The 13,332-nt window shown below is 41.3% G+C and overlaps 1 protein-coding gene across 2 annotated transcripts in view; it reads right to left on the bottom strand.

The window, feature by feature from the left end:
- Window positions 1-13,332, bottom strand: part of bcl2l12 (BCL2 like 12) — a 50,440-nt gene that overhangs the window by 13,896 nt on the left and 23,212 nt on the right. The window contains exons 2-5 of one of the 2 annotated variants that reach the window (XM_075453938.1): window positions 7,798-7,978; window positions 3,682-3,832; window positions 1,301-1,520; window positions 956-1,060 (exon numbers count right to left, since the gene is read on the bottom strand). In XM_075453938.1, the coding sequence (XP_075310053.1) occupies window positions 956-1,060; window positions 1,301-1,520; window positions 3,682-3,832; window positions 7,798-7,976 (655 nt within the window). In that variant the 5' untranslated portion in view covers window positions 7,977-7,978. The remainder of the gene's footprint in view (window positions 1-955; window positions 1,061-1,300; window positions 1,521-3,681; window positions 3,833-7,797; window positions 7,979-13,332) is intronic. The other variant, XM_075453937.1, reaches the window with a different exon arrangement.

Raw genomic sequence — 13,332 nt, 5'->3', positions numbered from 1 at the left:
TCTCAGAGAGAAATTTCCCACCAAAGTCTTGGAGGTTTGCAGCCTTTTAAAACGTTCAATTACATGTCACTGTAACATATACAATGTACATTATGTTGCACATGTATTGATTTCACACATAAAACACATTCATAATCTTAAAAATGTAAATCAGTAAAAGTGTATTACAGGTGAACTAGAACTTTTTCATTTTTTTGCTCCGTCTTTCAGTGAGCATGTTTGTTCGTTGCATATATTATAGCAAATGAAAATACGCTAATGCTTCTTATTCTTCTTATATCCTACGTTGTCTCTTGACATATCAGATGGCTTTTGGAGGTGTCAACCTCTAAAGCATGGCACAATATTATATGTGCCATATACATGTGCAATATTACAATATCACCGTGACACTTTAACTACAATGTCACTTTAATCACATTCTCATTTTAATTTTATTGACGCCTTATTTTATTTATTTGCTAAATATTTATTTTTTTTTTTTTCACCCCCTTTTGTGTTTTTATTTTCTTTGTGATTCCATTTTCTTGCTCTTCTTTTAATGTACCGCTCTTCGCCCTTCTAATTGCCCTTTGGGGATAAATGAAAGTTTTTTCTGATTTCCTGATTTAGCTGTGCATGTACAGGGCTCAAATGGCTCAAATGTGTTTTTATGACTTTGATGTTACATCCCATAACTGTAAAGGTTGCCAAGGAGCAAGAACAACCCAAACAACATTCCCCAGTGATGATTCAAGAGAGTTCCTGCAAACCTGAAAAACTGAAGCAACGATGTAAAGAAGAGAATGTGAGGAACTGATGAGCGGAAGACTGACCTTCTTCTGTGTGCTGCTTCAGTCTTTATTCAAGAAATAATGACGCAGTGGAATATATCGTGTGTTGAACCAGATTATCTGTATCATGTTATTTTATCATGTTATGTTATTTTGAACACTTGTTAGCAGTGAGTGATTACCTGCTGAAGACTTTACTGTAGGACTCTGTGTCTTTATTTTAGTGGACCTTCGGGCAATCTTTTCCAACTTCCCCGCTACCTCATTGTAGAATTCAGGAGAATGGTCTGTATTAACATAAACCACATGCATCTCTCATGAAAAACTTCATCCTGAATGAAACATTCCTCTTCAGTAATAATCAGCAGTATGTTTCAGAAAGTCCCAATGAGCAACACTTTCTGTGATATAAACGTTGTGTTGGTCAGTCGTCTTCAGCATCCTCTGTTCACTGAAACTCAAATCCTTCTCACTGAAACATTCCACATTTGTATTCTTAGTTTTCTGTGTGTAACTGAGGTGCTTACTAGGAGAAATGAGCTCAAGCGGATCCTTTTTTACTTTGTCAGCTGGACATTCTGAGGGCCTCTGAGAACAGAATTCCTCTGTTACTGTTACTTCCTCTTTCTTCTGCTTATCCCTCAATTTGAAAAAATTTGAGAGTTTTTGTCTAATCTTCTTTTGTTTCTGCTTCCTCTTCTTCTCATTCTCATCTTCATCTGATGATGAAGAGGGGGACCTCCAATCCTGTGAAAAAAGGGTTTTTTCATCTCAACATTGGGGAAATCTATTGGCAGAAATTCAATATATTTTTCAGAAAATCATATTTTTATCGTGTGTAAAAGAACAAATCAATCATTAAATGTAAATGTAAATGTGTTTTATTTAAGAGCAGGAAAAGCCTCTGACTTACCTCAAAAACAGCTTTAAGCTTTCTAAATTAAATTAAATGCTACTCAAATACAAATATGAATATGTATGGTATACAATGTCAGATCACCTTTTCCACCTCACGCATTTTGCAACCTGCCAGATAGGAGACAAGAGCCGCTTTCGGACAGAGCCGTTCTAAGAACGCCGTTCTAAGAACGCCGTTCTAAGAACGGTCCTCCTCGAATTCCGCTCTGATAACTGTCCTTCCCCAGCGGAACTGTTTCAGTCTGCATTCGCACATGAGTTGGGACCAGGTCGGGACTGATGCGGCGCAGCCGTCTGCGACAGCGACGTGTTACTTTAGCGCCACATTCAACAACAAAACAGAACAAAACAAAACCCGGTAAAGAGAATAAAAAACACCACCAAGAAGCTAACATGGAGAGCGGGGAGGCCACTGTGTTCCTGGTCTGCATGACGGTGATATTAATCATGGACGATCACATGGGGCGTCTAACATGGAGGCTGGAAGAGCTCACAGAGAGAGTCAGGAGACGAAGGATGGAGCGCAGGCCATACTTCTTGGTTTCATGAAGGAAGGAGAGCAGAGCGCCGCAAACAAAGGAGACCACGTGGAGGTTTAACTTATTAAACACGCCAAGGTTGTGTCCGTGTCGTATGACGAAACATTTCAGCCTGACAACATGACAAGGGGCGGAGCTACCAAACACCAAGGGGCGGAGCTACCAACCACCAAACACCTCCGTCAGATGTGTTCCTGTGGAACCCAGAACAGACCCAGCTGAGGAGAAGGAGCTGAAATGGTTCCAGGAGCTGCAAAAGGTTCCTACCGTGGGAATGCGCCTCATGTCTCTTTTCTTGTAAGGATTGAGGGGCAGTGGTCATCTAGTCATCTTGACGATGAAATTGATCCAGGGTTGTTTCAGTTGGGCAGGTTTATGTGTGCCCAAAAATGATGTCAACTGAGTACCTAAATATACTGCATACATAGATTTTTCTCTTCCTGTAATAATAATGTAATAATAATTTTCACACATGGATAGTCCACCACAGAGTCATGACCTCAACCTTAATGAAAATCCTGAGGATGTAGTGGGGAAGACTACACAGTGGACCACCTCAGGAATGTTGGGACACTCCATAATCCATAAACTTACCAGAACAATATGGACAGGCACAGAGTCACACACTCATGGAGACAGATGCCATACACTGGAGCGGTGGGCAGCCATTCACAGCACCCGGGGAGTAGTGCCCTGCTCAAGGGCACCTTGGCCATGGCACAGAGATGGATTGTCAGTTCACCAATCTTTTGAGTGGCGAGAGTGGGAATCGAACCGCCAACCTTCTGGTTAATGGACGATCACGGCCGCCCCTTCTAATGTCTCATAGAAGCTAACGCAGTTGGCAATTAACCACTTGCAACCAGACTAAAACCTGAGACCACTCTGAATCCTGATGCAGCTTGACATGTTTGTTCAGAACACTGTAAGCTATTAGTAAAGCAGCTCGTACAGTTAAAAATGAACCAGGGTTCATTTCAAATATGCCTGGGGGAAGTTAGTTTGGGCAGTTAGCACTGCAAGCTTCTAGCCTTGGAACTAGCTGAGTTGGTCATTATTATTCTTGGCTCAGTCCAGAGTATGCAATCTATACAGATGTAGTATGCTAAAAATGAATCAGAGTTGAGCTAGCAGCAATGAGCCACCCCGATAAGAACAAACATGAGGCAGCTAGTGTCTGCAAGCCACCCATAGGATCATTCTGGATCACATCATCAGATGGCTAAAATAACTTTAACAGATTAAAACAATTTAGTTAAATTCACAGGGTCCATGAAGTGTACTAAAAGTATCAAGCTAAAATCTGGGTGAAAGTAGAATTCAAAAAGGAACTTCCACAGAGCCTCGTGACAAAAATGCATTGAATATCCATCCACAAGACAACTAAATTTTAATGGGGCCTTAAGTCAAATGAAAAAGTGTCTTACTTGTGTTTGGTGTAACTGTTTTACCTTGTTGTCCCTGTCCAGTGAGCCTTTAACATCTTTTGCAAAACGGCGCATGGTGTGCCGATGAGGGAGCTGCTTAATCAACTGCTTAAGTCCAATCTTCTTTTCATCTTCATCATCAGCCTGAGAATCCCACCCATCATTTGGCTTGGAGCTGGCATAAGTAAATATCAAAATATGGTGAACAACGCGGCTAGTGCAGAACTCACAATTTAAAAAAATTTGATTCAGGTTGCTACAAAATTCACTACCCAGATGTCTTTATCACAACGGACCTGAACAGCACCCTCATTACTGCTGACAAAGCAGTAATGTCTGCTGTCTGCCCATCTCTCGCTCCAACCTGCCTTCAGTCATGAACAAGATCCCAAGATACTTAAACATCTGGATGGAGCATTCCATCTTTTTCCGGTTGAGAACCATAGCCCCAGACCTGGAAGAGCTGACTTTCATCCCGGCCGCTTCACACTGCATTGCAAACTGCTCCAGTGCATGCTGCAGGTCATGGCTTGAAGAAGCCAACAGAATGGCATCATCTGCAAAAAGCAGAGATGCGACCCTGACAATTCCAAACCAGGTGAACCCAATAGGTTGGTCAGACTACAAGCATGTCTTAAAGACATAAAGACCTGGATGACTCAGAACTGTCTGCTTCTAAATTCAGACAAACTGAAGTTGTTATCTTTGGACCTGAGCGTTTCAGGGAGAAACTGTCTGATTCTATAGTTACTGGTTATTGGCTCACCTCAGTAGTTAAGGGAACACCTTTCAGGACCCACTACAGTTTGCTTATTGTCATGGGGTTGGTGTTCAAGATGCCATCATCTACCTACCAACAAACCCACTCTCATCTGAGAAAATCAGGAAATATGGTGAGGATCATGTTCTTTGATCTCTCCAGTGCTTTTGACATAACCTGTACTGTTATGTAAGAAGCGACAGAAAATACAGGTGGATAACTCAACAAGCACCCGGATTATTAACTACCTGACAAACAGAGCAGTCTGTGAGACTGATGGGTTTTTAACGGAATAAAATTAGTTTAATAATGTTTATAAACATGCATTACCCAATTTGCAAATGTGTACAAAGACTTGGTGAGTAACTTTGGGTACTAGCAAATATGTGTAAAATAATTGTAGACATGTACACAACACAAATTACACACACAATAATATTAAATTTTTACCCTCAACCTCACAGATATACAGTACAGAAACCCTGGTCATCTGACCAAGTCTGACCAAATTAGGTTTTTCTCCTCACTTCAGTAGCCCTGAGAGGGAAGCAGTGAAAAAAAAAAATCGTTTTTTTATTAAATAAAAATAATAATAAATCTAAGTCATTTCTCTGTGATTGTTTTTTAAATATTCTTTTCTGCCACAAGAGGGAAGCTAACTGAACCTGAAGTGTACAATCCAGGGTCCTGAGCCAGGAAACCATTATGCTATGATCTAAATAGTGTTACGACTTGTGTTTTTTTTAATTTGTTATATAACTTTATGCAAATTACGGTGTGCATGTGCCAAGCTCCGATTGGGAAGCACTTGAAGAGCCCGTAGAGGATTGGCTACCTGGAAGTGGACTTGGTAATAAAGACCTGGGATGACGGCGGCAGGGGACTCATCTCCCTCTCCTCCCAACCAGGAGTCTGTCGGGATGGGCTGCCATATTATTTTCTTGAGTTTTCTCCTGTTTTATTAGTCTAGGGAGGTAAGTGGTTGTCTTTTGTTTTGAAGTTGCTTTGTTTAGGTCAGTTCCCTCTTGAAGATAGTTTTATTTGTTTGATGTTTTGGCCTCGGCCCATCCTGAAGCCTGTTAGTCATATCTCAAAGTTGACATTCTATCTCTTACATATATCACAAATAAACTCTCGTGTAAAATTCTAAATAATGTCTCCGTGGTTGCTTAAGGGTTGGGGAAAATGGGTCACATTTATGTTGTGCTTTGGTTACCCCTGGACAGGGCAGAACAATAGAATCAAAATGATTTGTGTTTTACATGTATTCTAAACCAAAGTTACATACACCGTGTGCCTGAATGTCAGAATATTACTGCCATGTCTTACTTTCGGCTTGAAAAGTATTTCAGCAACAGCAGTTTTGTTCTGGCTCATAGGAACATACATTTATCATTCAAGTCTTTAGTTTTAGAAATGTTGAAAGAAGCTTTCTATGCATACAAATTCTTAAATACGTGTGTATGCATTTCCTGACATGCACAGACCAGATTACTTTTGTGCACGGATCACCTTGTGCGTGCATGTGGACTTTTGAGACTTTACGCCACAAAGCTCCTCACAGGTTTACAAACACAGACTGATCTCACATAATACCTGGGCACTATGCGATATACTCACACTATATGCTGAAATTGCAGTTGAGAAATATTTAATGAGAGTATTGCTCACTGGAAGGAAGAAGGCACTGACTAGGAAGTGGTTACAAGCAGTCTAAAAGTTCAACATGGAACTATGCGATGGAAAAGCCAACACTTTCCTTGCTGCATGATCACACAGAGGCCGGATCTGCTTTAACACAAACCATTGATGGCATGTGTGCTGCTGAAATAATGATAGAAAAACTATAGACCTCAGGGGCAAAATGGGATGTGGGACTGAGAAAGAATTTTGCCTGGTTAAAGTATAACAGAATAATTCAGGCTATGTTCTGATTATACTCCATAAGTGAATAAAGGAAAAAAGTATTTGTGAGAGCAGTCTCAGCTTTGCAATACTTTCAAAAGGAGCGAGCAGAAAATAGAAAAATATGCAGTTTTTCTGGAATTCAGCTTTATTTAGATCATGTTTATATGAACACAGTGTTAGGGTTTGTGCTTTTTCTGGGTTCAGTTTGTATTAGTCTAGTCTGTACTCGTCTTTGATAGTTACAGTTTTGTCTGGTTCCATATTCTCGCCCACAGTTTTCCTCAGTTTGCCTGTTCAGGTCATTAACCCACCCACTCAGCTGTGTTCATTAACTCATCAGTTCTCACAGTATTTATCTCTGGTTTCTCACAGTCTGTCAGATTGCTGTTCTTTGTCACTGTCAGGTTTCTTACGTTTTTTTAAATCAGTTTAGGTTTCTGGTGTTCTGGCTTGGCGGCACTTTTTTGTTGCGGTTTCTAAATGAATCATGCATCCTCCTGCCTAATTCGTGTCTGCATTTGAGTCCTCTTTTCATCATCTCCACTCTCCGTGACACACAGAGAGAGAAGCAAGCATGTGTAAAGAGCTTGATAGAAGTAAAAAAGTACGAAATGGTAATGCTGGCTGGAACACAACAGGTCACTTGAAGGAAAGAAACAAGTGGGACAGCACCTGGAGGACAGTAAACCTGGTTAGGGTGGGTTGTTGCATTTATTGTTCAACACAAAATTGTGAAAACTGATCCATGGACCATAATTGTACCTTTTATGAAATGTTTGCATGTCCATTCTGAAAACAGTTTCTAGATAGAGGAGGTTGCAGTTGTATTTACAGACATTAGGATATGCCTGATTTTACATCCATGAAAAATGGTCACGATATGAAAGCTGATCAGGTGTTGGCACAGCTATACAGAACACTGAAGTTTGCTTTTAACATTTTTGATCATTCAGCAACAAATTGTCTCCAAAAAGCTGCAAGCTCATTTAACACCAGAAGCCACACCCATAGCTGCTGGTTCAAGCACAGGACACAACTTACCCTGTGAAAGCTCAACGTGTCACTACCTCAGCTAACTAAGCAACTCTAAAGAGAAGAAACCTCCCACCCAATCCCAACAAGTCCCACACCAAACAAGACTCGGGCACCTTTGGTATGCTAAACTCATGAGTCCATCATCAAACTCCAGCATGCACCCACTCAGAGTGAACACAAAAATGTGATTAACAAAGTAGCTTTGCTCAATCTTTCACTCACCCCGCAGAACAAGGATGTTCATGTTCTGTCTCCTGTATAAAATCCTGGATGAATCATTTATGTAGGACGGTGGCTCCGGCTCACAAGCCACAACATACAGAACGCACAACCAAATCCTCCAAATGGAATGCTGCTGATTCCAGAAGGGACACATTCCTGGACCATATGCACCCAGTTTAAAAAACTAGCAGAAACTAGAGGGTGAATAACATTACCTGTACTTGTTATCATCATTGTAAGATCCTCCTATCCTTCCAGGCCTCTCTTTCTGGGGAGTGGAAAGTGTCCGTTCGAGAAAAGCTTGAAGGACAAGATGAGTCTCAGCCTTGATCTCCATTAGAGAGATGGAAGAGATGGACGAGACGGAGGAGCACCGTCCTGCAGACTCTGCCATGCCTAATAAAAAGGAAGATAATCAAGAACCATCAAAACATTGTCTCTTAATCATAGTCATTTAAAATCACTTCCAGGACTTCTTGTTCTTCCTGAGTGCTGCCTTTGACACAGTTGACCATGCGACCTTATTACAGAGGTTAGAAGACTGGGTGGGAATCTCTGGTCGTGCTTTAAACTGGTTCAAGTCCTATCTGGAGGACAGGAAATATTTAGTTGAAATTGGTAACTGTGTCTCAGACCAAATGGCTATGACCTGTGGGGTTCCCCAGGGGTCAATCCTGGGACCCTATTGTTCAATCTGTACATGCTTCCACTAGGCCAGCTAATACGCAGCTATAATGTGTCCTACCACAACTATGCAGATGACACTCAGATCTATGTGTCACTGACGGCAGGAGAACACGGGCCTGTAGATACATTGTGTCGCTGCATCGAACAGATCAGTGTGTGGATGCAAAACTATTTTCTCCAGCTAAACTCAGACAAAACTGAAATCATTGTCTGTGGCCCACAGAAACAAAGAGAAAGTGTTATCAGTCACCTTGAGACTCTCTCTCTAAAACCTAACTATCAAGTTAGAAATCTCGGGGTAATATTGGACTCAGACCTGCACTTTAACAGCCACATTAAATCTGTAACATCAGCAGCTTTTTACCATCTAAAAAACATTGCCAGAATCAAAGGAATAGTGTCTAAACCAGACTTAGAAAGACTAATCCAGGGGTTCCGGTTGGCGAGCGGAATGGAGTAGTGGTGTTTTTTTGGGCTCCTGCCACACAACTTATATTTGACCATCTATTCGCTCAAATTTACTGAAATTAGTGCCTACGATCGTCTGAATGTGTTTTACGCACACTACCAACCAGAATGACTTCTAGAACTACATCAAACAAACAGGACAAGAAAACCGTGCGCTTAGAGACAAACCAGCCGAAGGAGAAAAGCCCAGGGCCGTGATCATTTGTTTTCACAAGTTTCAAACGAAGGAGGCAGTGATTCGCGCAGCCCGGCGACGGCGAGGCGAGCTGAAGTACAATGATGCGCCAATATATATTTACGAAGACTACAGCCCCGAAGTCCTGGAACAGCGCGCAGAATACAAAGACATAATGCAACAACTCTACACTCTCCACCTCAAGCCCTCACTGCAGTATCCTGCGCGACTGTTTATCAGGTCGGAAGATGGCAAGAGACGGCACTTGAAATCAGTGAGAGCAGCTGAGCAGTTTCTGGCCACCTACGAGCCTGCTCCAAGAACGGAGGAGGACTGATTCAAGTCAAGGCTCAGCTGAGGTGACGAATTGCTACTATTTCCTTTTTCTGCGAGAAGGGCGAGTCTAATGTAGAGTTGGAATAACGCTGACTTGAGTTTAAAAAATGCGGGTACATAGGGACTGCGATCACTTTGATGGTAGGCTATGCTTCTTTTAAGTTTCACTTTCATTATGTCACCGAGTGGTGTATGGACATAAGCCTGGACTGCCTGTTCATTTTCTATGAATGAGAACCGTAGTCACCTTTGTAGGCCTTCCGTTACCGTTATTGTTGGCTGTGCTTAATTGCCTACTGAAGCCTGATAATGTGTCGGCTAAACGTGCCTGAAACGGCGTGGAAAGTTTAACCCATTCTGTTTTGTGTTTTTTTGGAGTTAGGCTACTGTTACTGTCTAGTCTATATTCAATCATTTTAGTGTCATACGATGTAGATTGGTTGAATTTAATTTTCTATAACCTTTTTTTTTATGATTGTGTGGTGGGGGAGAGAGAGTGGAATAGAGCCCCCGGATAATTTTGCTAAGTGAAGATGGCACTTTTGTGCAGGGACTGTGGGTATAAGGGGTTACTGGGAGTGGGTTGTATTGGAGACGGGTGGGGTCAGGGCTTTTTTTTTTTTTAATCTTTTCTTCCCCTCCTCCTTTCTTTTTCCTTTCCTTTTTCATTTCTCAGACACTGTGCTCCTGCATGTGCTTACTTTCCATGCACTTTAATATCATGGTATGCATACTTCACACAGATTTTTACTGCTTGCATGGATGATAAAAAGTCAGTGAATAATATTCGGTTCATATCATGGAATGTCAAAGGGGCAAACCAAGCAACGAAAATAAATAACATGTCTCATATTCAGGGGTTGAGAGGCGATGTGGTGTTTTTGCAGGAGACACACCTGCGTACAGAGGAAATTTTGCGCATTAAAAGGGGCCGGTTCAACCAACTATATCATTCCAAACCATTCAGTGATAGGGCCAGGGGGGCTGCAATCTTGATTCAAAGCCACATTCCCTTTGAGCTAGAAAAACTTGTAGCTGATTCATCTGGCAGGTTTGTTATAGTGTCAGGGCTGCTGTGTAACACCCCAGTCATCTTGGCCAGTGTTTATGCACCAAACTGGGATGATGATAAGTTCATATCCAAGTTTTTTACATCCATGCCCAATATTGAAACTTACCATGTAATCATAGGGGGGATTTCAATTTTGTTCAGCATCCTAATTTAGACAGATCTTCAACCAGACCGTACTCCCTTACTAAGTCAGCCAAACTACTTTCATCCACTGCATCACAGTTGGGTTTTTCAGATCCATGGAGGTTTAAATTTCCAGACAAAAAAATCGTTTTCATTTTTTTTGCCTGTCCACCATTCTTATTCTAGAATAGACTTCTTTCTCTTAGACAACAGATTGCTTTCTAATATATGCTCATGTGATTACCATAGTATTATCATTTCAGATCACGCTCCCACTTCTCTAGACATACATTGTCCTACTTATAGGCGCCATCTGACACGATGGAGATTTAGCTCAAGTCTACTAGCTAATGACCTCTTTGCTGAGCCTGCAACAACCACCTCTCAAGTATTTTTTTCAATAAATGACACTCCAGACGTGTCAAGGGGTACTTTATGGGAAACCTACAAGGCATATCTGAGAGGCTATGTAATTTCTTATACAGCTTACCTTAAAAAAACAAATGTGAAAAGACAGACAGAGTTAGCACAAATGATCCTTGAAGTTGATGATAATTATTCTAGAAATCCAGATCCTGCACTCTACAAAAGACGGTTACAACTTCATTCTGAACTAGTTCTTTTAACCACCAACGAAGCAGAACTGCAACTGGTTAGATCCCAACAAAAATTCTTTGAGTCAGGAGACAAAGCTGGCAAACTCCTTGCCCAGCAATCCAGAGCTGCTGCTGCCTCTAGGCTAATCCCAACCATAAAATCACCATCTGGTATTACCTTTACTAACCCAAAAAGTATAAATGAAACATTTGACAAATTTTATTCTGATCTATATGCATCTGACCACCCTCAGTTAAATACACCCAATACACTCAATAATATTGTTTTCCCCATGATAGCAGAGGAGTGGGTAGAAAAGTTGGCCAGCCCAACATCTCCATCTGAGGTTGCAAGTGCTATCAGAGCTTTACAAAGTGGCAAGTCACCGGGTCCAGATGGTTTCACAGTAGAATTTTACAAGGAATTTTCCCCACTTCTTTCCAAAATCTTAAGTGATGTATATAATGAAGCACTGTCTGCTGGCCGACTACCCCCAACTTTGAATAATGCCACTATTTCTCTTCTGTTAAAAAAGGACAAGGACCCACTACTTTGTAGTAGCTTCAGACCCATATCGCTCTTAAATGTTGATTACAAGATTCTGGCTAAACTTTTGTCCCTTCGTCTCCAACAGATTTTACCAAGTATTATTTCACCAGACCAAACAGGCTTTATGTTGGGTAGACACTCATTTCACAACACTAGAAGGCTTTTCAATATACTCAACACTCCCAGCTCCAGCGTCCCAGAGGTCGTGGTGTCGCTGGACGCTGAAAAAGCATTTGACAGGGTAGAATGGGACTTCCTGTTTGAGAAAATGGATAGATTTGGGTTGGGGTCTGGCTTCATTTCATGGGTCAAATTGCTATATTCATCCCCAGTTGCATGTGTACAAACAAATAATACCTTCTCATCTCCTTTTCAACTCCAACGTGGTACAAGACAAGGTTGTCCACTATCCCCCTTATTGTTTGCTATAGCTATTGAGCCGTTAGCGATCTGGTTGAGATCTGCACCAGGATTTCATGGTATTTTTCATAACAACACTGAACATAAACTATCTTTATATGCCGATGACTTGCTCCTTTATGTGTCCAAGCCATCCACATCACTCCCAGTTACCTTAGACATCTTAAAAAAATTTGGCCAACTGTCTGGCTACAAACTCAATTTTGGGAAAAGCGAAATATTTGCATTGAACGAGTTGGTTGGGGCTCTCCCAGACAGCATAGCTCCTTTTAGAAGGGCAGACAGTAGTTTTAAATATCTAGGTATAATCATAACCAAGACTCTGACTGACACTTTCAATAAAAACTTTGTCCCCTTGCTTGCTAAGGTCGAGGATGACTTTGCCAGGTGGTCCACTCTACCTTTGTAGTTGGCTGGCAGGGTGAACCTTATTAAGATGGCCATATTGCCAAAGTTTCTCTACCTCTTTCAACATATCCCTGTACTCACTTCAAAAAAGTTTTTTGACAAATTGGACAAATCAATGTCTAAGTTTCTCTGGGCTAATAAACCTGTGCGTATACGAAAAAAAATATTGCAACTGCCTAAAAGAGTAGGGGGTCTTGCTCTCCCCAATTTTTTACACTATTACTGGGCAGCCAATATTCATAAACTGCTATATTGGACCGATAAATCCATGACCAACCAGCCCGCTTGGGTAGACATTGAAATGTCTTCATCTCAGTCCTCATTGAGGGCGTGGCTTTGTTCTCCCCTCACTTTGTCAACGGCGAATGCAAGTAAAAACCCAGTAGTCAAACAGTCCCTCAAAATCTGGTTGCAATTCAGAAGGCATTTTGGCCTGAGAGACTGCTCAATCTATGCACCAATATTGGATAACCATAATTTCAAACCATCTATTACGGACTCTGCCTTTAAATTGTGGTTTGAGAGGGGCATTGTCACAATTAAGGATCTTTATGATGGTGGCACTTTCATGTCCTTTACTGGCTTATCGACCAAATTTAAGCTTTCTCCCTCCCACCTCTTTAGGTTTTTTCAAATTAGGAACTTTGTGCAGAAAAAATACCCTGACTTTCCGAATATTCCTGCACTAACCTTGGTAGATAAACTTTTCTTGTTGGACCCTAATCAGAGAGGGAATATTTCAGATATTTTTAGGGCATTAGACTCCACTACCGCTGTCTTCCCCCAAAAAACAAAAAACCTATGGGAACAAGATCTGGGCCTGACCCTTGAGGAGGACCAGTGGGCTAATATTCTACAATTGGTACACAGCTCCTCTATCGGTGCACGACATGGTCTAATCCAATGCAAATTAAT

Source organism: Odontesthes bonariensis, chromosome 21, assembly GCF_027942865.1.
Source record: "Odontesthes bonariensis isolate fOdoBon6 chromosome 21, fOdoBon6.hap1, whole genome shotgun sequence".
Taxonomy (NCBI): domain Eukaryota; kingdom Metazoa; phylum Chordata; class Actinopteri; order Atheriniformes; family Atherinopsidae; genus Odontesthes; species Odontesthes bonariensis.
This window is presented reverse-complemented; position numbering and strand designations above follow the sequence as displayed.